The following is a 27,274-nucleotide window of genomic DNA, read 5'->3' as shown; positions in this document are numbered from 1 at the left end:
AAGATGAGATATATATCAAACTAGCTGATATACAAGGTACTGCCGTTACAGCCTCTTCTCCCACTGCCTCCCCAAGGATCTCCCCAGGTACTGCCGTTACAGCCTCTTCTCCCCACTGCCTCCCCAAGGATCTCCCAGGTACTGCCGTTACAGCCTCTTCTCCCCACTGCCTCCCCAAGGATCTCCCAGGTACTGCCGTTACAGCCTCTTCTCTCCACTGCCTCCCCAAGGATCTCCCAGGTACTGCCGTTACTGCCTCTTCTCCCCACTGCCTCCCCAAGGATCTCCAAGGTACTGCGGTTACAGGCTCTTCTCCACCAGATCTGATTACATCTTCCCATTCTACATCGTCTTGGCCTTTTAAATCTCTCTTGGAATCCAATCCTGTACCAGATTCTACGGCAGGTAGGTTTATTGTAATCCCCGTTTCGGCACGCACCGGAGCCTCTCAAGACGGGTCAGTGGTACGGAAACGTTGAGGTTTGGATTCCAATAAAACGTACTGCGTGGCGAGTACCGGTCCCTAGGGATTGTTTTGTATTTTGCAGTATAGCGATTTACAGTGCGCCCCGCCGTTGGCACATATACTGGGTGGGACACAGACACACACACACTATGTTGCTATAAAGTCAATAGACCTCAGGAACACACCATACAAAATATTGACGCGAGGCAGTCAGCGCCATGTAATCGGCGCGGTCACCGGGCGCTGCTTTGCAGGGTGTGCGTGACTCATTGGGAAGCAGTCGGAAGGCACCACAGTCGGAAGGCACCACAGGCCAACTGGTGAGCAGTCAGAAGGCACCACAGGCCCCATGGTGAGCAGTCAGAAGGCACCACAGGCCCCATGGTGAGCAGTCAGAAGGCACGACAGGCCCCCCTGGTGAGCAGTCAGAAGGCACCACAGGCCCCCTGGTGAGCAGTCAGAAGGCACCACAAGCCCCCCGGTGAGCAGTCAGAAGGCACCTCAGGCCCCCTTGTGAGCAGTTGGAAGCACCACAGGCCCCCTGGTGAGCAGTCAGAAGGCACCTCAGGCCCCCTGAGGAGCAGTCAGTAGGCACCTCAGGCCCCCTGAGGAGCAGTCAGAAGGCACCTCAGGTTCCCGGTGAGCAGTCAGAAGGCACACAGGCCCCCTGGTGAGCAGTCAGAAGGCACCACAAGCCCCCCGGTGAGCAGTCAGAAGGCACCTCAGGCCCCCTTGTGAGCAGTTGGAAGGCACCACAGGCCCCCTGGTGAGCAGTCAGAAGGCACCTCAGGCCCCCTGAGGAGCAGTCAGTAGGCACCTCAGGCCCCCTGAGGAGCAGTCAGTAGGCACCACAGGCTCCCTGAGGAGCAGTCAGTAGGCACCTCAGGCCCCCTGAGGAGCAGTCAGTAGGCACCTCAGGCCCCCTGAGGAGCAGTCGGAAGGATTCCTAACCTGGCGGGCGCAGAGCGTGACTTTGAGCTCTTCAAATAACAATGCGGGATTCAGAAATCAGCGCGTGTAATCTGCGAGGGCCGGACGTCGGTGCGTAGCGGTCGTTACCTGTGATTTACACCTCTACCGGTCCGTACTGTTCTATCCACAGCTTCCCGATGATGACGTTGTGCACGCAGCAACTCGGGTTAGTCCATGTGTAAGCCTCTTTGTGCCTGTTGGGGAGACACAGACCCCCCCATGTCAGTGTCTCTGCTCAGGGAGAGCTATTACACAGTAATAATGCAGATCAGTTCTCTCTATATAGCACAGTGGATATTTTAACGCAGGGGTCCCCTTCACGGACTTCCTGCAGCAAACACCACAGGGCCACAAATCGGGGAGCCCGGCCTGGCCGGGAACTTGGGCCAGACAGAGAGTAGGTTGTGACTTCCGGGATTAACCAGGGAGCTGAAGTCCCTTACTATGCAGGGAGGACACTGCAAGAAGCAGGCGGGCCCTCTCTTTGCTGCAGTTAGGCTTCCTGTCCCCACCCTGAACAAGCACTCACCACTCGCTCACATGGGGCCCTGATATACAATTGTGTCCTGGCCCAATACAAGCAGGACACACACACAGACACACACACACACAGGACACACACACACACACACACAGGACACACACACACAGGACACACACACACAGGACACACACACACACACACACACACAGGACACACACACAGGACACACACACACACACACACAGGACACACACACACACACACACACACAGGACACACACACACAGGACACACACACACACAGAGGACACACACACACACACAGAGGACACACACACACACAGAGGACACACACACACACACACAGAGGACACACACACACACAGAGGACACACACACAGAGGACACACACACAGAGGACACACACACACAGGACACATACACACAGGACACATACACACAGGACACACACACAGAGGACACACACACAGAGGACACACACACACAGAGGACACACACACACACAGAGGACACACACACACACACACACACACACACAGAGGACACACACACACACACAGAGGACACACACACACACAGAGGACACACACACACACACACACACACAGAGGACACACACACACACACACACACACACACACAGAGGACACACACACACACACAGAGGACACACACACACACAGAGGACACACACACACAGAGGACACACACACACACAGAGGACACACACACACACACACAGAGGACACACGAATATATTTTCTATTCTTATATAGCACTGGCAGTGGATGCAGCACTGTACGTAGCATTCTGCCCTGCAGAGCCTACAATCTAATTTTGCAGCCTGAGGCACAGGGAGATAATGACTTATGCAAGGTAACAAGGAGCAGACGCCGGGACTCGCACCGCGTTCTTACCCCCACACCAGCCTGTCAGCCAGTAACACCCCCACTTACTTGAGCAGCTCCAGAGTAATGGTGCCCCGGGGTTCCGCCTCCACGCTCTTCCCCCAAAACTTCAGCTTGGGGTAGATGGAGCCGTGAAAGACAAAGTCCTTGTTCAGACCTTCCGAATAGAAAGCACTAACGGGGGGGTGATGGCTGACTTGTTCCGAGACGAACCGGAACCCCAAGTCCTCCCTGCAAGAGACAGATACATCGGTCCAAGGGTGAGGACGTAGGAAGAAAAAAGACATATGTCCATCGAGTTCAACCTATGTTACATCTAGACAACAGATGCATACCCTGCGTATGTAGTTACAGTATATATATCATATATATATATCCAGAGGAAGGCAAAATCAAAACCCCAGTGACACATCATCCAATGATATCTCATAAGGGGAAAATACATTCCTTCCTGACTCCAATAATGACAACCTCCCTGAAATCAACATCCTTCCCGTGTTTACTTATGTGGTATATCCCTGTATACCTTTCCTTTCTAAAAGGAGGTCCAACCTTTTTTTGAACACATCTATTGTATCTGCCATCACAGCCTCCATGGATAATGAATTCCACATTGTAACTGCCCTTACTGTATTGCCAAGCCTGCTGTCGAGAAGCACTCCTAAATCCTTCTCTATCAAGGATTACCCGAATTTATCCCCATTTAGTTTGTACGTCGCCTGTTTATTATTGATTCCCAAATGCATAACTTTACATTTATCTGTATTAAACCTCATCTGCCATTTACCTGCCCACGTTTCCAGTCTCTCAAAGTCCTTCAGGAGAGAAATTACATCCTGCTCTGATTCTATTACCTTACACAATTTAGTGTCATCAGCAAAGATGGAGACTTTGCTCTCTATGCCAACCTCAAGGTCATTAATAAACAAGTTAAAAACCAGGGGTCCCAGTACCGATCCCTGAGGTACTCCACTCACAACTATAGCCCAACCTGAAAAGGTCCAAATTTATAACTGTTGTCTATCCTTCAACCAGCTTTCAGTTCAGGTGCAAATATTTTTACTGAGTCAAATTTGCTTTATTTTGTACACCAACCTCGTGTGTGGAATCGTACTAAAAGCCTTTGCAAAATCTAAGTAGACCACATCAACTGCATTACCCTGGTCTAAATTCCCACTTACCTCCTCAAAGAAACTAACAGGGTTAGTTTGGCATGATCTATCCTTCATAAATCCATGCTATTACTAATAATTTTGTTTTCCATTAGGTATTCCTGCATATTATCCCGTATTAAACCTTCAAATAGCTTCCCCACTATTGAAGTCAGGCTTGCAGGTCTGTAATTCCCCGGTTGTGATCTAGCTCCCTTTTTAAATATAGGCACCACGTCTGCTGTACACCAGTCTTGCGGTACTGGGCCTGTGGAAATGGAGTCCTTGAATATGAAATGTAATGGTTTGGCTATTACTGAACTGTGACCTGTAGACTGGGACACCCGGGGACGGCTTCTTTCCCACAATCCCTCCCACATGCAGCACCAGGTCTCACCTTAATAACTCGTAGGTTTCTCCCAGCAAGGGGTTAAATGGTTTCCCTGTCCTCTCCCACTGTGAAGCAACAGCAGAGACAGCAAATGCAGCTACAGTCTGCGGGGGGGAAAACACGCTCAGATATTGATCTGCCTCTAACAGCACACAGCCTCTGCTCCGAGGAACGGGTAAGGGGGTGGGGGGCGGGGGGGGTTGGCAGGCCAGCAGGACACCTGGGACGCCAATATTCACTATATATGTGTATGATCCAAATGCGACACCAGCAGTTCGGGGATGAAAGTCCGATGGTTGAGAAACGCTGGTGTCACATTTGGACTACACTATATCTTATATAGTGTGCTGGGTGTTCTCTCTGAGTGTATATATAATAATAATATATTTATATATATTTGGTTATTCCAGATGATACGTGCACGCGTTCATTTTTTTGTTTAAATTGGCTAAGGAGTGAGCACCTTGACAAGGAATGTATAGACACACACAGGTTTAGAACCACAAGATCACATATATACACACACACACCAATATTTCTTTCCAGGGACATACAAGCCCCACCTAATAAAACCATCTGCATAACACACACACACACACACACACACACACACACCTGTATCCAGCACACCTCAGGTGTGAAGCCACGTGTAGGAATACAGAGACGCAGCACCGGCGTCTCGCCATCACACTAACGCACCGCGTCTCGTGACATTCGCCATACAGTCATCAAATAAGCGATACAGGTTCTCTTAAAACCCCTTAGCTGCCAGACATATGGCCAACACGTACAACCCTTTTTGGGGACGTTTGTGATGAAAATGAGGGAGGTGTTTGCATGTCACCAACACCACTTTTTACATAAATTTAACAAATCCGATTGTTTTCCTTAAACAAATGTAACCATTTGTAAAGCAAACTTTTGGCTGCTACAGTTTCTATGGACAAATTCATGCACAAATGTATTTTCTTTGGGGTCCTCTAAATAAGGGAGTGTTAATCAATCAAGTGCTTTATTTATAGAGTTCCAACAAAGATAAGGGGCTTTGCCTGTGCAAGCTCTTGTTGAAAATCTGAATTGTGAGCTCTGGGGTCAGAGATTCATTCTGTGTGTATAGCTCTACCACCGCATAAATTGCAAAATTAAGAAAAACTATAACGTAAATAAATCTAATAAAGTATTTCATTTAACAAATTCAACCGCTTAAAGAGCAGGCCCAACACAAAGAACAGAGCTGTTTCTTTCGGACATTTTCCCCTTATATATTGTGTGAAGTGTGTTAAATAATACTGCCCCTTACTCCCGGAATCCTCCAATTATTATCAGCGACAAAGAATTGTGCCTCATTTTCACGCCTGCGCAAACTGCACATACCTCTCCCAGATCAAACATGGCACTGGTTTACTGATCAATAACACACACACACACACACACACACACACACACACACACACACACACACACACAAAGACACACACACACAAAGACACACACACACAAAGACACACACACACACACAGAGAGACAAAGACACACACACAGACAGACAAAGACACACACACAGACAGACAAAGACACACACACAGACAGACAAAGACACACACACAGACAGACAAAGACACACACACAGACAGACAAAGACACACACACAGACAAAGACACACACACAGACAAAGACACACACACAGACAGACAAAGACACACACACAGACAGACAAAGACACACACAGACAAAGACACACACACACAGACAAAGAAAGACACACACACAGACAAAGAAAGACACACACAAAACAGACAAAGAAAGACACACACAAAACAGACAAAGAAAGACACACACACAGACAAAGACACAGACAGACAAAGACACAGACAGACAAAGACACACACACACAGACACACAGACAAAGACACACACACACACACACACAGAGAGACACACACACACAGAGAGACACACACACACAGAGAGACACACAAACACAGACAGAGACACACACACACAGACAGAGAGACACACACAGAGACAGAGAGACACACACACACACACCCACACACACAGAGACACACACACACACACAGAGACACACACACACACACACACACACACAGAGAGACACACACACACACACACACAGAGAGACACACACACACAGAGAGACACACACAAACAGAGAGACACACACACACACACAGAGACACACACACACACACACACACACACAGAGAGACACACACACACACACAGAGAGACACACACACACACACAGAGAGACACACACACACACACAGAGAGAAACACACACACACAGAGAGAAACACACACACACAGAGAGAAACACACACACACAGAGAGAGACACACACACAGAGAGAGACACACACACAGAGAGAGAGAGACACACACACACACACACACACACAGAGACACACACACACACACACACACACACACAGAGAGACACACAGACACTGCAGTGTTGGCGTTTCCTTGGCGGATGCTGTAGAACGCACTGACCTGCATCCTGAGCAGCGGATCTGCGCAGGAGCAGGCCTTGTTAATGAGGTACGTATGCTCCATGTATTCGGTGATTCGCTGCAGGAAGCTGAGGGGCTCGTTAAAGACAATCGGCATTGTGATTTTCGACAGTTCCTAAAGGGCAAGAAAGAACGCGGCGAATAAATCAGAGGCGCGGCGGTGTGAGGGGCTCCTCACACAAGGCAACAACCCGTGGCACGAGTGCTGGGAGACGGCGGCAAGAGACGAAATTAAAATAAATACATTCTGATGGAGTGTCAGTGATTGCTGCAAGAAATAGGGCTAGGCGACCCCCCCTCCCCCAAAAAACAAGACGTCCCCCGTAAACATGTTATAATAAAAGCAGAATGTGCCCTGTTACATTCAATTATAAGTGGCGCCTTTAGAGGAATTGTCAAGTAACCAATCGCTGCAGATTCGCAGAGAGGAGCATCAAAAACGGCCCCATTGTGCAGCGGAGAGCTGCGGTCTGGGAATGCGCGCGCCCCCCCCTCCCCACCACCCCCACCCCCTCAGTCTGTGCCATTTACCAGTCCGATGCATTTCTTTAATATGCTCCATATGCTGAAATCGTTCCTGGAGAACATCGGTGCCGGCAGCGACGTCCTGAGAGGCGGGGACGGGGTTAAAAACAAACAAACAACAAGGTTTTAGAAACACGGAGAGTAAATACGAGCCGTCGAAATGCACACGGGAAGACGGAGCGGTTATAAAAAAGGTGCAATCCCACAGAGGCGACCCGCGGAATTTCTTAGGGGCTCCAATACAGGGACGCGTTTGTCAACCGAATGTTTTCTCACCTCTTATCCATCCCCCCTTATTAGAGCGCCAATAAAAGATAAAGGGGGGTGAGACGCTGTGTGTGCAAGCGCTCTCTTGACATCACAGTGTGACATCACAGTGTGACATCACACAAGGGAGCAGACGGAGGGAATCACACCCCTCCCAAGTGGCACTTTCATAAAAGTGCATTAGAAATACTTTATTTGGGTGTAAAGAAAAAAGAAAATGGGTATTACCCGGATGAGACCCTCTAAACATGTCACTGGAATTAGTTCACTTTGTCCCTAGGAGGGATTGCCCCTTTAAACCCTGTGCGCATTGCGTGCCTGGCCACCATCCCTGGCGCGTCCGCTCTGCATTTCGTAAAGTTTGATTACTACTTTGCGATACATTGCTGCTTGGGGGCCCGGATTACAAAGAAACATCAAAAAAAGGTCAACAGCGAAGAGGAAAATAGCACGGGACTGAAAACCTATAATGGGACTGAAAACCTATAATGGGACTGAAAACCTATAATGGGTCTGAAAACCTATAATGGGACTGAAAACCTATAATGGGACTGAAAACCTATAATGGGTCTGAAAACCTATAATGGGACTGAAAACCTATAATGGGGCAGAGCGTGCGCGTCCCCAAGGACAGGGGAGCACGGAGTTTAGGATTAGACCCCAGGAAGCCCGTTATCAGATGCTCGTTTCAAATCCCCTTTAACCATGTCCACACGGACATCTGTCCCACCCACACATGGGGTCTTCAGACTAGGGGGCCACTAATTAACCATTTCACTGCCGGAGCGGCTTTCCGACACACTGAGTGCACCGTTGATGGATTTCTAGAGCAGGGTTTAGCACACATCCCCCGCAGTGCAAGATCTTTGCAACATTGTCCTGCTTGGGATAACTTGTTGCCAATGTAAACTGCGGCAAACTGTAACAATAATGTTAATTAATACAAGGATACATTGTAGCTGCTGCGTTCCACTAACTGAAGCAGCCACAATGTTACACACACAACCAGGATGGTAACAGCAGCCCCCAACAATTGCTTAGGTAAGAATGTAGAAATATATACGTGGTCACATGCTGTACGTATGCAGATAAGAAAAGGAGAATGTAGTATTGCTGCTTTAATGGGGAAGGAAGTCGCATGGCCGTGGTACGATGCATGTGGCACATGACACGCCCGCATACTAACTGCATCCTTCTCTGCCACACGCCGCTCCGTGCCCAGAGAGAAATGATGCAGGTGAATAATGAAGTGTCACGTTGCCACCGCCGCTTAAATATGATGCGAGTTAGTAACAGAAACGTCTCCAGTCCCATCACCAAGCGTGGCTCATATTAAAGCAGCTGGGGGGAAGAGCTAGCACTCACTTTAACCCTTCTGCTGGGGCTCTGCGTGTCAATGTGTTGCAGAGCACTGGAAGTTAACAGGTTAAGGGCCTACTTCCTATATGCCTGAACACACGAAGACACTCCCATTAAAGTCGAAAGGGGCTTCCCGTACGATCGGCACCATCAGTGTGCAGAATAAGGGCCTTAAAACTTTCTTCTTCCTCCGTTGACATCTTGGGTTCGGTGCCAAGATCCTCACATTGCATCATATTTCATACAGCACAATCCCCAAAGTGCAGGGGAACAGCCTCAGGCGCGGAGAAACCGGCGTGTGCAACACAACACTGACAATTTCTTCAAAGTGCCGGTCTCCTCTAAGAGAGATATAAAGTATATCTACTCACACGTTCATAATGAGGTTCCCCATTTAATGCAACAGCCAAGCACAGTGGAATAACAACGTTCCATCAGCCCTGAACTTGTGAGAAGCGCGCTACTTTGCATCCATCTTTGAGGCGCTCTGCACTTTGAAGAAATAGCTTGATCATATTTTATACGCCTTTCTATAAACGCTGCGTGGCTAACGCACTATGTAAACACAAATGTGGTCACTAGCTCAGACGTACGGTCCGAGGGAAGTTTATCAGCCCGCTCGCTGCGCAAAGATAATTCCACATGCGCACGGCGCCTTTCCCCTCGGCAGTGATAAGACGCGGGCGGCGCAGACCGCGGGACAAGCTTACCGGTGCTTCTTCACTCCGTTCTCCTGCAGCCACCTCTCGCCCGAGGGCTCGGCGTTGTGGTCGGCGAGCGTCATCTCGGCGGCTTTCTGGACGACGTCCGCGAATTCGCCCGAGGAATTGTCGGAGTCGATGCCTGGGGGGGTGGGGGGAGCGAGAGAAGGGGACGGCAGGGAGGTTACGCGGCTGACATTGAACGCCAGTGATCTCCGGAAACTTGAAGGTCTCTTGTTTCTTTACAGCTGCTGGATGTTGTGCAATAATACCGCACTGTGCTCCTGCCAACAGGGAACTTGTATAAAGTCCACACTTAACCCCTACCCTGCTGGAAATGCCTTGCTGCCCTGTCCCGCAGAAAAGTCACCGGCTTCTTTCCTTATAATGAATATTTAATTCACAGAAATGCAAAAAAAAACCTAAAAGTGCTAAAAATCAATGGGGGAAAAAAAACGGATTACAACATTACTACAATTTTCGTTATTAAAATTGATATGAAAGGGAAATTAAGTCGCCGCACACTTAGATGGGAATAGAAAAATATTTATTGAGCCATTCGGATTGGTCAAAAAGAAAAATGCAAAAAGTCCCGTACTGAAAAATAACAAATAATGAGATTCATAAGTATTTGTTACTCCGAAGAGTATGCACAGAGCGTTTTGCGTCATTAACATTAATTAAAATTGAGACACATTAAAGAACTTACAATAGGAAATATGAATATATATGCAAATAAGATAGAAGATTGGGGTGATGTATTATAGCAAATTTGGAGCAATAAAGGACACAAATTGCGTCATTTTCATTTGGCGTCTCTTGCGTCAATGTATCAAGGTCTTTGCTCCAAGTTTTGCTTCACCTTGACATTTGGGGAGAGTCAGTAGGAGGAGTTGGGGGGGGGGGAGTTACATGGTGCACAGATTATAATGAGATGTATCACATTCTGCGTCTCGGTCCCAGCTTGCACCTTGGGGAGAGTCAGTAGGAGGGGTTGGGGGGGAGTTACATGGTGCACAGATTATAATGAGATGTATCACATTCTGCGTCTCTGTCCCAGCTTGCACCTTGGGGAGAGTCAGTAGGAGGGGTTGGGGGGGAGTTACATGGTGCACAGATTATAATGAGATGTATCACATTCTGCGTCTCTGTCCCAGCTTGCACCTTGGGGAGAGTCAGTAGGAGGAGTTGGGGGGAGTTACATGGGGCACAGATTATAATGAGATGTATCACATTCTGCGTCTCTGCCCCAGCTTGCACCTTGGGGAGAGTCAGTAGCAGGAGTTAGGGGAGTTCCATGGTGCACAGATTATAATGAGATGCATCACATTCTGCGTCTCTCTGCCCCATCATGCACCTTGGGGAGAGTCAGTAGGAGGAGTTGGGGGGAGTTACATGGTGCACAGATTATATTGAGATGTATCACATTCTGCGTCTCTGCCCCAGCTTGCACCTTGGGGAGAGTCAGTAGCAGGAGTTGGGGGAGATCCATGGTGCACAGATTATAATGAGATGCATCACATTCTGCGTCTCTCTGCCCCAGCATGCACCTTGGGGAGAGTCAGTAGGAGGAGTTGGGGGGAGTTACATGGTGCACAGATTATATTGAGATGTATCACATTCTGCGTCTCTGCCCCAGCTTGCACCTTGGGGAGAGTCAGTAGCAGGAGTTGGGGGAGTTCCATGGGGCACAGATTATAATGAGATGCATCACATTCTGCATCTCTGTCCCAGCTTGCACCTTGGGGAAAGTCAGTAGGAGGAGTTGGGGAGAGTTACATGGGGCACAGATTATAATGAGATGTATCACATTCTGCATCTCTGTCCCAGTTTGCACCTTGGGGAGAGTCAGTAGGAGGAGTTGGGGGAGGAGTTACATGGTGCACAGATTATAATGAGATGTATCACATTCTGCGTCTCTGCCCCAGCATGCACCTTGGGGAGAGTCAGTAGGAGGAGTTGGGGGAGTTACATGGGGCACAGATTATAATGAGATGCATCACATTCTGCGCCTCTGCCCCAGCTTGCACCTTGGGGAGAGTCAGTAGGAGGAGTTGGGGGAGGAGTTACATGGTGCACAGATTATAATGAGATGCATCACATTCTGCGCCTCTGCCCCAGCATGCACCTTGGGGAGAGTCAGTAGGAGGAGTTGGGGGAGGAGTTACATGGTGCACAGATTATAATGAGATGCATCACACTGTCTTCGTGCATCATTTTTGTATCTTGTATTTGTGTCAAAAAAATCCGCCCGGTCTGAGGTGGTGAAAACTTTTCTTGCCAACAATTTGCATCAAGTGTAAAACACTTGCATACATTTGACGCAAACGCGAGAAGAACGAGCGATGCGTCAAAAACAAACATCTACGTGAAGTTTCTTTATGTCGATACATCTGCGCCAGTCTGACAAACGATACAATCATTCTTTGTTCTTCCATTTATTCTGTTGGTAGGTGGGGGAGTTGGCAGCGAGAAAAGAGGAAAGAAATTCAAAAGTGAGAAATAGTGCTGCGAAGCCGTCTGCCCTATACTGGGGAAGATGTTAGCCTCATTAACTTGGATGCAGCTACACTCTAGTTCAGTCCGGGGAAAGATTTTTAACCACATAATAAAGAGACGCCTCTTGAAAGTTTCAAGGGCCACTCACCGAGGGCCACTCACTCACCTTCTGGCTCCCAGGGAGTCTCACCCCGTTGCTTCAATCCAGATGCCAGTTATTAATGCATAAAACCCCAATTACTGATCGCAGAAAATGCGCATAGAGGAGGATTGGCAAATTACCCATCACGGTGTAAAAATCCAACAGAACAAGCAAACGTGCACGTTAGAAAATAAAAAGGTTGAATTCATTGCAAAGTAAGGCAGACGGGGTATTTATCCAGGTATCTGTGAGGCGCACGGGGTGTAACCTCCACCTCGTAGGGCACAAGGATTGGGGGAAATTGGAAAAGATTTTAGCGCGCCGCCACTGTGCCAGCAAAACAACGTGGAGCGGTTTCCTACAAAGCTTCTCCAGATGGCAGAGGGATTTCCTCGTTATCCTCTAATTAGGTGAAGCCAGAGAGAACAGAAAATATTGTGCCAAATTAGCCTCAGATAGAAATAAAATAAAAAACCCCATTTGTTTAGCCTGTAGTGGTCTTAGCGACCAGCAGCGTTACCCGTCTGTCTTCCTACTGCGCCTCGGAGCAAGAACGAATAAAACGGCAGCGTTGTGGGATCACACGAAATGATCTGGAAAGGTCACGCGGCACACTCACCCCAAGCACTTACTGTAGCCAAATAAAACTTGGTTTAAAGCACCGAACCACCCTCGAGTCGAACTGCAAAGAAGGGTGGGGGGTCCGTGCTGGTCCTTTCTTCCATGTAGGAACACAGGAGGGAGAGGGAGTAGGGGGCACTGATACCTTTTATTGGCCCAACAAGTAGTCGATCTGTTACAAGCTTTCCCACCTCTCGGGGTCCTTCATCCTACCCTAACCTGAGAGGTTGGAAAGCTTGTAACATAACTACTTGTTGGTCCAATAAAAAGGTATCCTACGCGTTACTCCCTCTGCCTCCTTTGCTACTACGGAGTTGAACTGCTCAGATTTCAGCCTGGGACGTCGCCAGGGCCCGACATACATACCAGCGACGGTACTGGGTACCAATCTCCCTCCAGGAGAACCAAAACTGCATCAACATCTCAGGCCAATAGGAAGCCGCCACATCATCGCTTGCGGCTTCCTATTGGACAGCCATTTAAATCCCCTTTAAAACCCAGGAAGTTATGCGGAGCAGACAATAGCGCTGCTCCCCCTGAGCACCCCCCCCCCCCCGGCTCCAATCCTGTAAAGGGGGGCCGTTGTTAATGGACAATATTAACTCCTTTCCTCCCAGAGGGAGCTGTAAACTGTTGCTTAGTAACACGCTGCAGGCGTACGTAGATCCAGTAGAGAAGAGGTGCAGTGTAGTGGTTAAGGTTTAGAACGGTATTCTGGACTTATGACATTCATTGAACACATTGTACAGGAGAAGCAGCAACGGCACGACACTGACAGAAATGCCTGGGGTACTATGTAAAAATACGCACACGCACACACACGCACACGCGCACACACGCACGCGCGCGCACAGATTCTAAGTCACTGGCCCATCCGTCAGCAAAAGATTTACTGCTGCGAGAAATATAAAAACGGAGCCGGAGCCGCCCAGAAGACGAGACACAGAGTAGCGTATTTTACAATCGGTTGCTTGGAGAGATACCGCTGCCTCCCTCCCCGCTGCCTGCCTGCCTCCCCCCCCAGTCTGCCTCCCCCCCCCAGTCTGCCTCCCTCCCCCCCCAGTCTGCCTCCCTCCCCCCCCAGTCTGCCTCCCTCCCCCCCCAGTCTGCCTCCCTCCCCCCCCCAGTCTGCCTCCCTCCCCCCCCCAGTCTGCCTCCCTCCCCCCCCCAGTCTGCCTCCCTCCCCCCCCCAGTCTGCCTCCCTCCCCCCCCCAGTCTGCCTCCCTCCCCCCCCCCAGTCTGCCTCCCTCCCCCCCCCAGTCTGCCTCCCTCCCTCCCCAGTCTGCCTCTCTCCCTCCCCAGTCTGCCTCCCTCCCTACCCAGTCTGCCAGCCCCGGGTATGTATTATTACAGTGTATTCCCCAGACCATCATCTATTATTAAAGCTGAAGCCAACATCAGAGCAGGAACAAGACAAGATTGCGCTGAAAAGACAAAGAAGCTGCATGTGAATAAAAAGACAGTGATCAGACAGCGACGCTGCATGTAACACAGTATGAACCGGTATGAAATGACCAGGGACAGAGAGCCCTCGGTGGGCAGTGTAAGGTCAGCGGGCCGCCGGGTGAAGGGCTCTCTCAGGAACTCATTAAGTTCTCATGAGTTAATGTGCTAATATGCGAGATCCCTTAATTAAACCTCTATGAGCTGGTCCCCCCGTCTGTCTCCTGTTCTACACAGAAGGGAGCCCGATGTTTCAGGACAACCCGAGGCCAGGCTGATAAGTGAGGAGGAATCTCATGTCCTGCAGCCTCGCTGAGCCACGAACGACAAACAATCCAACAGTCTCCCTCCTGAGTTGTTTGGAGAAAGGAACTTGGAGAGCAAAGTGTGGTGCTGCTGAAGCATTGGTGGGCAAAAGGTGGCCCTGGAAGGCTTTACCTGCAACCCCCAAACCTCAGTCACACCAGCAGCCGACTCCATCTCTTCGCCAATGCAGAGGGACAGGGATATTGCCGGAGTAAATCGTAGATACATACTGTACTGCCCGCTCCCCTCCTGTGCTGATACATACAGTACTGCCCGCTCCTCTCCTGCGCTGATACATACAGTACTGCCCGCTCCTCTCCTGCGCTGATAAATACTGTACTGCTCGCTCCTCTCCTGCGCTGATAAATACAGTACTGCCCGCTCCTCTCCTGCGCTGATACATACAGTACTGCCCGCTCCTCTCCTGCGCTGATAAATACAGTACTGCCCGCTCCTCTCCTGTGCTGATAAATACAGTACTGCCCGCTCCTCTCCTGTGCTGATACATACAGTACTGCCCGCTCCTCTCCTGCGCTGATACATACAGTACTGCCCGCTCCTCTCCTGCGCTGATACATACAGTACTGCCCGCTCCTCTCCTGTGCTGATAAATACAGTACTGCCCGCTCCTCTCCTGCGCTGATACATACAGTACTGCCCGCTCCTCTCCTGTGCTGATAAATACAGTACTGCCCGCTCCTCTCCTGCGCTGATACATACAGTACTGCCCGCTCCTCTCCTGTGCTGATAAATACAGTACTGCCCGCTCCTCTCCTGTGCTGATACATACAGTACTGCCCGCTCCTCTCCTGCGCTGATACATACAGTACTGCCCGCTCCTCTCCTGCGCTGATACATACAGTACTGCCCGCTCCCATCCTGTGCTGATAAATACAGTACTGCCCGCTCCTCTCCTGTGCTGATAAATACAGTACTGCCCGCTCCTCTCCTGCGCTGATACATACAGTACTGCCCGCTCCTCTCCTGCGCTGATACATACAGTACTGCCCGCTCCTCTCCTGCGCTGATACATACAGTACTGCCCGCTCCTCTCCTGCGCTGATACATACAGTACTGCCCGCTCCTCTCCTGCGCTGATACATACAGTACTGCCCGCTCCTCTCCTGCGCTGATACATACAGTACTGCCCGCTCCTCTCCTGCGCTGATAAATACAGTACTGCCCGCTCCTCTCCTGCGCTGATAAATACAGTACTGCCCGCTCCTCTCCTGCGCTGATAAATACAGTACTGCCCGCTCCTCTCCTGCGCTGATAAATACAGTACTGCCCGCTCCTCTCCTGCGCTGATAAATACAGTACTGCCCGCTCCTCTCCTGTGCTGATACATACAGTACTGCCCGCTCCTCTCCTGCGCTGATAAATACAGTACTGCCCGCTCCTCTCCTGCACTGATAAATACAGTACTGCCCGCTCCTCTCCTGCGCTGATAAATACAGTACTGCCCGCTCCTCTCCTGCACTGATAAATACAGTACTGCCCGCTCCTCTCCTGCGCTGATAAATACAGTACTGCCCGCTCCTCTCCTGCGCTGATACATACAGTACTGCCCGCTCCTCTCCTGCGCTGATATATACAGTACTGCCCGCTCCTCTCCTGTGCTGATAAATACAGTACTACCCGCTCCTCTCCTGCGCTGATACATACAGTACTGCCCGCTCCTCTCCTGTGCTGATATATACAGTACTGCCCGCTCCTCTCCTGCGCTGATACATACAGTACTGCCCGCTCCTCTCCTGCGCTGATATATACAGTGCTGCCCGCTCCCCTCCTGCGCTGATAAATACAGTACTGCCCGCTCCTCTCCTGCGCTGATACATACAGTACTGCCCGCTCCTCTCCTGCGCTGATATATACAGTACTGCCCGCTCCTCTCCTGCGCTGATAAATACAGTACTGCCCGCTCCTCTCCTGCGCTGATACATACAGTACTGCCCGCTCTTCTCCTGCGCTGATATATACAGTACTGCCCGCTCCTCTCCTGCGCTGATATATACAGTACTGCCCGCTCCTCTCCTGCGCTGATACATACAGTACTGCCCGCTCCTCTCCTGCGCTGATACATACAGTACTGCCCGCTCCCCTCCTGCGCTGATACATACAGTACTGCCCGCTCCTCTCCTGCGCTGATAAATACAGTACTGCCCGCTCCTCTCCTGCGCTGATACATACAGTGCTGCCCGCTCCTCTCCTGCGCTGATACATACAGTACTGCCCGCTCCTCTCCTGTGCTGATAAATACAGTACTGCCCGCTCCTCTCCTGCGCTGATAAATACAGTACTGCCCGCTCCTCTCCTGCGCTAATAAATACAGTACTGCCCGCTCCTCTCCTGTGCTGATAAATACAGTACTGCCCGCTCCTCTCCTGTGCTGATAAATACAGTACTGCCCGCTCCTCTCCTGTGCTGATACATACAGTACTGCCCGCTCCTCTCCTGTGCTGATTAATACAGTACTGCCCGCTCCCCTCCTGTGCTGATACATACAGTACTGCCCGCTCCTCTCCTGTGCTGATACATACAGTACTGCCCGCTCCTCTCCTGTGCTGATATATACAGTACTGCCCGCTCCTCTCCTGTGCTGATACATACAGTACTGCCCGCTCCTCTCCTGCGCTGATATATACAGTACTGCCCGCTCCTCTCCTGCGCTGATAAATACAGTACTGCCCGCTCCTCTCCTGCACTGATAAATACAGTACTGCCCGCTCCTCTCCTGCGCTGATAAATACAGTACTGCCCGCTCCCCTCCTGCGCTGATAAATACAGTACTGCCCGCTCCTCTCCTGCGCTGATACATACAGTACTGCCCGCTCCTCTCCTGCGCTGATATATACAGTACTGCCCGCTCCTCTCCTGTGCTGATAAATACAGTACTGCCCGCTCCTCTCCTGCGCTGATACATACAGTACTGCCCGCTCCTCTCCTGTGCTGATATATACAGTACTGCCCGCTCCTCTCCTGCGCTGATACATACAGTACTGCCCGCTCCTCTCCTGCGCTGATATATACAGTACTGCCCGCTCCTCTCCTGCGCTGATAAATACAGTACTGCCCGCTCCTCTCCTGCGCTGATACATACAGTACTGCCCGCTCCCCTCCTGCGCTGATACATACAGTACTGCCCGCTCCTCTCCTGCGCTGATATATACAGTACTGCCCGCTCCTCTCCTGCGCTGATAAATACAGTACTGCCCGCTCCTCTCCTGCGCTGATACATACAGTACTGCCCGCTCCTCTCCTGCGCTGATAAATACAGTACTGCCCGCTCTTCTCCTGCGCTGATATATACAGTACTGCCCGCTCCTCTCCTGCGCTGATATATACAGTACTGCCCGCTCCTCTCCTGCGCTGATACATACAGTACTGCCCGCTCCTCTCCTGCGCTGATACATACAGTACTGCCCGCTCCCCTCCTGCGCTGATACATACAGTACTGCCCGCTCCTCTCCTGCGCTGATAAATACAGTACTGCCCGCTCCTCTCCTGTGCTGATACATACAGTACTGCCCGCTCCTCTCCTGTGCTGATATATACAGTACTGCCCGCTCCTCTCCTGTGCTGATACATACAGTACTGCCCGCTCCTCTCCTGCGCTGATATATACAGTACTGCCCGCTCCTCTCCTGCGCTGATAAATACAGTACTGCCCGCTCCTCTCCTGCGCTGATAAATACAGTACTGCCCGCTCCTCTCCTGCGCTGATAAATACAGTACTGCCCGCTCCTGTCCTGATACATACAGTACTGCCCGCTCCCCTCCTGCGCTGATAAATACAGTACTGCCCGCTCCCCTCCAGCGCTGATAAATACAGTACTGCCCGCTCCTGTCCTGATACATACAGTACTGCCCGCTCCCCTCCTGCGCTGATAAATACAGTAATGCCCGCTCCTCTCCTGTGCTGATACATACAGTACTGCCCGCTCCTCTCCTGTGCTGATTAATACAGTACTGCCCGCTCCCCTCCTGTGCTGATACATACAGTACTGCCCGCTCCTCTCCTGTGCTGATACATACAGTACTGCCCGCTCCTCTCCTGTGCTGATATATACAGTACTGCCCGCTCCTCTCCTGTGCTGATACATACAGTACTGCCCGCTCCTCTCCTGCGCTGATAAATACAGTACTGCCCGCTCCTCTCCTGTGCTGATAAATACAGTACTGCCCGCTCCTCTCCTGTGCTGATACATACAGTACTGCCCGCTCCTCTCCTGTGCTGATTAATACAGTACTGCCCGCTCCCCTCCTGTGCTGATACATACAGTACTGCCCGCTCCTCTCCTGTGCTGATACATACAGTACTGCCCGCTCCTCTCCTGTGCTGATATATACAGTACTGCCCGCTCCTCTCCTGTGCTGATACATACAGTACTGCCCGCTCCTCTCCTGCGCTGATATATACAGTACTGCCCGCTCCTCTCCTGCGCTGATAAATACAGTACTGCCCGCTCCTCTCCTGCGCTGATAAATACAGTACTGCCCGCTCCTCTCCTGCGCTGATAAATACAGTACTGCCCGCTCCTGTCCTGATACATACAGTACTGCCCGCTCCCCTCCTGCGCTGATAAATACAGTACTGCCCGCTCCCCTCCAGCGCTGATAAATACAGTACTGCCCGCTCCTCTCCTGTGCTGATACATACAGTACTGCCCGCTCCTCTCCTGCGCTGATAAATACAGTACTGCCCGCTCCTCTCCTGCGCTGATACATACAGTACTGCCCGCTCCCCTCCTGTGCTGATACATACAGTACTGCCCGCTCCCCTCCTGCTCTGATAAATACAGTACTGCCCGCTCCTCTCCTGCGCTGATACATACAGTACTGCCCGCTCCTCTCCTGCACTGATAAATACAGTACTGCCCGCTCCTCTCCTCTGCTGATAAATACAGTACTGCCCGCTCCTCTCCTGCGCTGATAAATACAGTACTGCCCGCTCCTCTCCTGTGCTGATAAATACAGTACTGCCCGCTCCTCTCCTGCGCTGATAAATACAGTACTGCCCACTCCTCTCCTGCGCTGATAAATACAGTACTGCCTGCTCCTCTCCTGCGCTGATAAATACAGTACTGCCCGCTCCTCTCCTGTGCTGATAAATACAGTACTGCCCGCTCCTCTCCTGCGCTGATAAATACAGTACTGCCCACTCCTCTCCTGCGCTGATAAATACAGTACTGCCTGCTCCTCTCCTTTGCTGATAAATACAGTACTGCCCGCTCCTCTCCTGTGCTGATACATACAGTACTGCCCGCTCCTCTCCTTTGCTGATAAATACAGTACTGCCCGCTCCTCTCCTGCACTGATATACAGTACTGCCCGCTCCTCTCCCGCGCTGATAAATACAGTACTGCCTGCTCCTCTCCTGCGCTGATATAAACAGTACTGCCCGCTCCTCTCCTGCGCTGATAAATACAGTACTGCCCGCTCCTCTCCTGCGCTGATAAATACAGTACTGCCCGCTGCCCTCCTGCGCTGATAAATACAGTACTGCCCGCTCCTCTCCTGCGCTGATAAATACAGTACTGCCCGCTCCTCTCCTGCGCTGATAAATACAGTACTGCCCGCTCCTCTCCTGTGCTGATACATACAGTACTGCCCGCTCCTCTCCTGTGCTGATACATACAGTACTGCCCGCTCCTCTCCTGTGCTGATACATACAGTACTGCCCGCTCCTCTCCTGCGCTGATAAATACAGTACTGCCGCTCCTCTCCTGCGCTGATACATACAGTACTGCCCGCTCCTCTCCTGCGCTGATAAATACAGTACTGCCCGCTCCTCTCCTGTGCTGATACATACAGTACTGCCCGCTCCTCTCTTGTGCTGATACATACAGTACTGCCCGCTCCTCTCCTGTGCTGATACATACAGTACTGCCCGCTCCTCTCCTGCGCTGATAAATACAGTACTGCCGCTCCTCTCCTGCGCTGATACATACAGTACTGCCCGCTCCTCTCCTGCGCTGATAAATACAGTACTGCCCCCTCCTCTCCTGTGCTGATACATACAGTACTGCCCGCTCCTCTCCTGCGCTGATACATACAGTACTGCCCGCTCCTCTCCTGCGCTGATAAATACAGTACTGCCCGCTCCTCTCCTGCGCTGATACATACAGTACTGCCCGCTCCTCTCCTGTGCTGATACATACAGTACTGCCCGCTCCTCTCCTGTGCTGATACATACAGTACTGCCCGCTCCTCTCCTGTGCTGATACATACAGTACTGCCCGCTCCTCTCCTGCGCTGATAAATACAGTACTGCCCGCTCCTCTCCTGCGCTGATACATACAGTACTGCCGCTCCTCTCCTGCGCTGATACATACAGTACTGCCCGCTCCTCTCCTGTGCTGATAAATACAGTACTGCCCGCTCCTCTCCTGCACGGATATACAGTACTGCCCGCTCCTCTCCCGCACTGATAAATACAGTACTGCCCGCTCCTCTCCTGTGCTGATATAAACAGTACTGCCCGCTCCTCTCCCGCACTGATAAATACAGTACTGCCCGCTCCTCTCCTGCGCTGATATAAACAGTACTGCCCGCTCCTCTCCTGCGCTGATAAATACAGTACTGCCCGCTCCTCTCCTGCGCTGATAAATACAGTACTGCCCGCTGCCCTCCTGCGCTGATAAATACAGTACTGCCCGCTCCCCTCCTGCGCTGATAAATACAGTACTGCCCGCTCCTCTCCTGCGCTGATACATACAGTACTGCCCGCTCCTCTCCTGTGCTGACACATACAGTACTGCCCGCTCCTCTCCTGTGCTGATACATACAGTACTGCCCGCTCCTCTCCTGCGCTGATAAATACAGTACTGCCCGCTGCCCTCCTGCGCTGATAAATACAGTACTGCGCGCTCCTCTCCTGCGCTGATAAATACAGTTCTGCCCGCTCCTCTCCTGCGCTGATAAATACAGTACTGCCCGCTCCTCTCCTGCGCTGATAAATACAGTACTGCCCGCTCCTCTCCTGCGCTGATAAATACAGTACTGCCCGCTCCTCTCCTGTGCTGATACATACAGTACTGCCCGCTCCTCTCCTGTGCTGATACATACAGTACTGCCCGCTCCTCTCCTGTGCTGATACATACAGTACTGCCCGCTCCTCTCCTGTGCTGATACATACAGTACTGCCCGCTCCTCTCCTGCGCTGATAAATACAGTACTGCCGCTCCTCTCCTGCGCTGATACATACAGTACTGCCCGCTCCTCTCCTGCGCTGATAAATACAGTACTGCCCGCTCCCCTCCTGCGCTGATACATACAGTACTGCCCGCTCCTCTCCTGCGCTGATAAATACAGTACTGCCCGCTCCTCTCCTGCGTTGATACATACAGTACTGCCCGCTCCTCTCCTGTGCTGATACATACAGTACTGCCCGCTCCTCTCCTGCACTGATACATACAGTACTGCCCGCTCCTCTCCTGCGCTGATACATACAGTACTGCCCGCTCCCCTCCTGCGCTGATAAATACAGTACTGCCCGCTCCTCTCCTGTGCTGATAAATACAGTACTGCCCGCTCCTCTCCTGTGCTGATAAATACAGTTCTGCCCGCTCCTCTCCTGCGCTGATAAATACAGTACTGCCCGCTCCTCTCCTGCGCTGATAAATACAGTACTGCCCGCTCCTCTCCTGCGCTGATAAATACAGTACTGCCCGCTCCTCTCCTGTGCTGATACATACAGTACTGCCCGCTCCTCTCCTGCGCTGATACATACAGTACTGCCCGCTCCTCTCCTGCGCTGATACATACAGTACTGCCCGCTCCTCTCCTGTGCTGATACATACAGTACTGCCCGCTCCTCTCCTGCGCTGATAAATACAGTACTGCCCGCTCCTCTCCTGCGCTGATACATACAGTACTGCCCGCTCCTCTCCTGCGCTGATACATACAGTACTGCCCGCTCCTCTCCTGCGCTGATACATACAGTACTGCCCGCTCCTCTCCTGCGCTGATAAATACAGTACTGCCCGCTCCTCTCCTGCGCTGATAAATACAGTACTGCCCGCTCCTCTCCTGCGCTGATAAATACAGTACTGCCCGCTCCTCTCCTGCGCTGATAAATACAGTACTGCCCGCTCCTCTCCTGCGCTGATACATACAGTACTGCCCGCTCCTCTCCTGCGCTGATACATACAGTACTGCCCGCTCCTCTCCTGTGCTGATACATACAGTACTGCCCGCTCCTCTCCTGCGCTGATAAATACAGTACTGCCCGCTCCTCTCCTGCGCTGATACATACAGTACTGCCCGCTCCTCTCCTGCGCTGATAAATACAGTACTGCCTGCTCCTCTCCTGCGCTGATACCATACTGCCCGCTCCTCTGCCAGTGTAAGAAATAGTGGGCCAGGATTCCCCAGAACGCCGGCATTTACCAGATGACCGTGCGGGGATGTGTAATGTGCGGCCCCTTTTCAGAAGCAGAAGCCGTTTTCTACCTACGCCTTTAACAAAATAAAATTATTCACCATCCTAGAGCCCCGCTTTCTCTACAAAAACAAATGTGTTTTATAGCATAAAATACTATAGCAACCTTTCTAAAGTAACCCAAAAGATGTTGGCCCCAAGAATTAAAATAAATATCTTCCCGTTATGTTAATCTGGCTCAATGCGGCTACTTTTCTGACTACATCAACCGCTGGAATAACCATCGCTTCATAATGAACATCGCGCTGGGAATTAAAGATAAACATTTCTAGCCGGATGGCACGTGTGTACACACGGGGGCCTCTCACGTCTAGAAATTGCTTTAGATTATATGTTCTCCTTGATTAGCGAGTGTCTGACATTTCACGCACAAACCGGTGTAGCGTGCCCAACTTTCCTCCGATCCTCTGACCTCCGGAGACCTGCAGAATAACTCAACGCTGTTAAATAAGGACGCAGAAGGGTAATTAGCCATCGCTGCTAGCAAGCGGTAACTGCTCTCTCCAGACACACACACACACCTGCCCAGAGCGGTTTGTTTACCTGTAACTGCATCGTAAAACTCCTCCTCGCTGTTCATCGTTCACTGATGGATCTCTCGTTTCTACGTCTAACCTTACTGCATCTTCTCCGGCTGCAAAGGTCACGCCGGTTGGTATGTGGGGGGGCGATAGTTGTCCGAGACCTTCCAATAATCACCCCGAGACCTGGGAAGAAGAAGGGCGGAGACGTTTGCACGGATTTTACATTTTCACGGGGGCCAACGTCTTGCCACAGCAGGGAGACGTGACGTTGTTACCGTGACACAAAAGCCCAGACCCTTTCCAGGTCTGCCATGTTGACTTTGCACGGTAACGATAAACTCGTGTGTTTAAGACTCCTCGCAGTTGTGGTTTCAGAGGGGGACAGCTTTGTGCCCCCAGAGAAAAGGCTTTAGAAGGTAGCAGGCGTGTGTCACGCTCGGCACCGTTCTATACTGCAGAATGTGTAAGCACCGATCTCCTGCCTCATCTAAACCGAGGTCATAACGTACTTTATATTGTGCTAAATCAATGCCTTGCTTTTCAAATCGTTTTTCCCTCATCTTTTATTACCCTAGTAGCAGCTGTTACTGTGGCAACCTGACCTTTTAGTGTGTGGCTGGCGGCAGCCATTTTAATTTCCCTGGGAGGCAAAAAACGCCACGACGGGATTAAGAAAAAGAGGCCGACATTGCGGAAGAAAGCAGGAAAGGGATTTCTAAGCGGTAGAAATAAATACATTTATGAGCCAAGGGGTATTGCGGTTATAGTTTGCAGAGCAGGGGGTGGGATATCTTAAGCAGGAAACATAGTTGACCTGACTTCCCACATAAACTGCTGACCCAATATTTACCCCAAAGGCAAGACCCTGGTCACACGATTGTGCTACACAGCTACAGAGAGCAGAAGCCAGGCGCAGTAACGGAGAACAGAGAGGTTACTGGGAAATAAACAACCTGGCTGCCAGAGGGGACAACCCGTTACGCCTCATTGTAAAGTATACCAGCTTCTACCCTTAACGAGGCACAGGAGTCCGACACCGATCCCAGCGGAGCCCCCGGCGACATCGTAACCAATCCATTTATATAAGCGGGGCACTGGGGAAGAGGCAAAGTGAGCAGTGATGGGATAAACGGGACGCATGGCGCCGATTGATGCATTCTGAAAAGAAATCAGGTGCGCCGGGATTTGGGAGGTAAAAAGAAAACCCTTTCCAGGCAGGAGCCTGGCACAAAGTTAGCTCCCGGTTCCATATAATAAGTTCCGGGTCCGGTATTAAAAGATTTCAGATTGGTGACAGATCCCAAATTTAATTGGCAACAAGCATGCAGATTACGCTCAGCCGGTGCCAAGCGTGCCGGAGGAACGGGCTGGAACGGTTTGAAGTTTCTGTAAATAGAATAATTCACGCGTGTCAGTCATGCACGCCGTCTCTCCTCGCTCATCTTATACATCGACGGGAACGTCCGCAGGGGTCTTCCAGGGCAACGGTTTATGTATTCCCAAGAAAAGAGATCATTAGCAAAAGAACCAAGAATCTCTGTATGCTGCACTCTCGCACCGCAGAATTGTAATAGTGAATTTATTCATATTTACACCTTTATTAGGTATGCTTTAAAATAAAGTCAGAATGTTTGATAAAACAGAAATTAATAAAGTGATTGTGACGGGTAAGGGTAACCAGGCTTCCTAATAAAGGTTAAGCCCTCTGGTTGCCCTTGGGGCCCCCGGCAGCTACCCAGCCCTATAAGCCAGGGGCCAGGTATCTTTGCATGAAAAGTTAAAGTGACCCCGCTTTTCCACTTTCCATGTTCCCTTTACCCCACTCATGAAACTCGCTGTGTGTAAGTTTTCGGTGGGATATTTGAGGAAGATTGCAATTATTTTGTTTGCAGGAGTTCGGGGGCCGGAGCTACCGGCAGTACCTTAATTCTACCCGGAGAGCAGGCATGATTTGCCGGTACGCAAATTGAATTAAAAATGGGGCTGCTCCGTGTCCCCCCGACACCTGGTTTTCGAGCCCCAATATCTCAGTCCTATATTCCTTACAGTCATGAGTCTCCCATGTATTAAAATATGTTTTATACATTTACTATAAGGCTCTCTGCAGTCCGCCCGGGCATCTGCTTAAGGTGCCAGCAAGTCTGCATAGAGTCCGTAGTTCAAAGAGGAGACGGGATGTTGAGAGGCGTCGGGGTGCTACGTGGACGGGGTAGAGCGGAGTACTGAGTCGTGAGAACAGAGGCCCCCTGTGGGGAGGACACTCGGGTCTGCCAGACTTAGTGAGCCTGCCCAGTAGGTGGCAATGGGTTTACTGGGGGAAGCAGCAGAATGTTGGTGCGTTTCCCATTGGTCAATTCATATGTCCCGCCCACAGGGCATCCCGAGCCGGCTTCACTCGCCCCCTCCTTTGACATCAGCCAAGAGACGGGGCCCTGTTTCTATTGGCTAGTGGGATAGAGTTCCCACGCTCTGATTGGTCGCTCCTCCTACCTCCATGCTAAGGATAGCTTAACGGAGTGTATGTAAGGAGACGGCCGAGGCAGAGAACCAGACCATCCGGTGACTTGTGTCAATGAAGCTAGGGCGGGCGTTTCAGAGTTGCTCTGTTGCGAATGACAGAGCAACCGGCTTCGTTTCGAAGCCAGGAAAGTCTGCCTCGCAGAGACCCAGTCAGGCGCGAGGACCAAGTTCTGAGAATTGAACGTAGCGGCCGCGGCTGAGAACTGAAGCCGAATAGAGGACCAGGATAACCGGGTGTATATCCCGGTCAGGGTAAGCTCAGCCAAGCGGGCGCCCTGCACATAGGAAAGCCTAGATTTCCCCCCCAGACAGTATTTCTAACGGTTTCTTGTGTAATTCGTCTTGTTGTACGTGGGTTTACCGATATAAAACCATGTGTTTTTACTAATCTTGTTTTGCCTAATGCAGGATCCCGGTAATATACAGATGGTGTTAAACATGCCGGGTCTCCTGCGACAGTGATAATAATATATACAGTGAATACACACAGATAAAAATGTGATTATACCGAGGCTACTATTTAAAGTGTAATACCTTTTTGATATAATGTACATGTAGGTATTATGTACTTATGACTGCCTGGCCTATTGTGAGCTCAGATGAATGTCCGCAGAGTTACCTAGTACTGTATAAGGTCAACTAGGTTAGTATATAGGGGCTGCAGTATCTAGATATATGATCCTCTAATTCTCCAGCAAAAGGATTTCCATGTTCAATACTTGCGTGAAGCAGTTTGCACTAAATTTTATTAGCTTATTAGATTAGGCAGTGGTTCGTGTGGAAGCCCTGTATAGTATGCCTAGCCAATATATTTTAGCATATAAGCCAGTATGGAGTTTAATGGCTTAGGATCACATATGTTAATAGTTCTCTATCGCAAGGAAGATAGTAGGTATAAAATACAGACACCAAACTTTTCCCCCCAAAGCCATTTTACTTGCTCCCATCACGGGCTGCGTTTATTACATCACGCCCTCTACACCGGGGGCATCAA

The 27,274-nt window shown here is 50.7% G+C and overlaps 1 protein-coding gene across 1 annotated transcript in view; it reads right to left on the bottom strand.

Annotated features, from left to right (window-relative positions):
- Positions 1 to 27,274, bottom strand: part of OSBPL2 (oxysterol binding protein like 2) — a 61,693-nt gene that overhangs the window by 12,886 nt on the left and 21,533 nt on the right. Inside the window, 8 exon segments of the mRNA XM_075571416.1 lie at positions 1,526 to 1,538; positions 1,541 to 1,632; positions 2,900 to 3,082; positions 4,400 to 4,497; positions 6,911 to 7,045; positions 7,462 to 7,537; positions 9,792 to 9,924; positions 23,780 to 23,943. Of these exon segments, the coding sequence (XP_075427531.1) occupies positions 1,526 to 1,538; positions 1,541 to 1,632; positions 2,900 to 3,082; positions 4,400 to 4,497; positions 6,911 to 7,045; positions 7,462 to 7,537; positions 9,792 to 9,924; positions 23,780 to 23,816 (767 nt within the window). The 5' untranslated portion in view covers positions 23,817 to 23,943.

This window comes from Ascaphus truei, chromosome 15 (genome assembly GCF_040206685.1).
Source record: "Ascaphus truei isolate aAscTru1 chromosome 15, aAscTru1.hap1, whole genome shotgun sequence".
Taxonomy (NCBI): Eukaryota; Metazoa; Chordata; class Amphibia; order Anura; family Ascaphidae; genus Ascaphus; species Ascaphus truei.
This window is presented reverse-complemented; position numbering and strand designations above follow the sequence as displayed.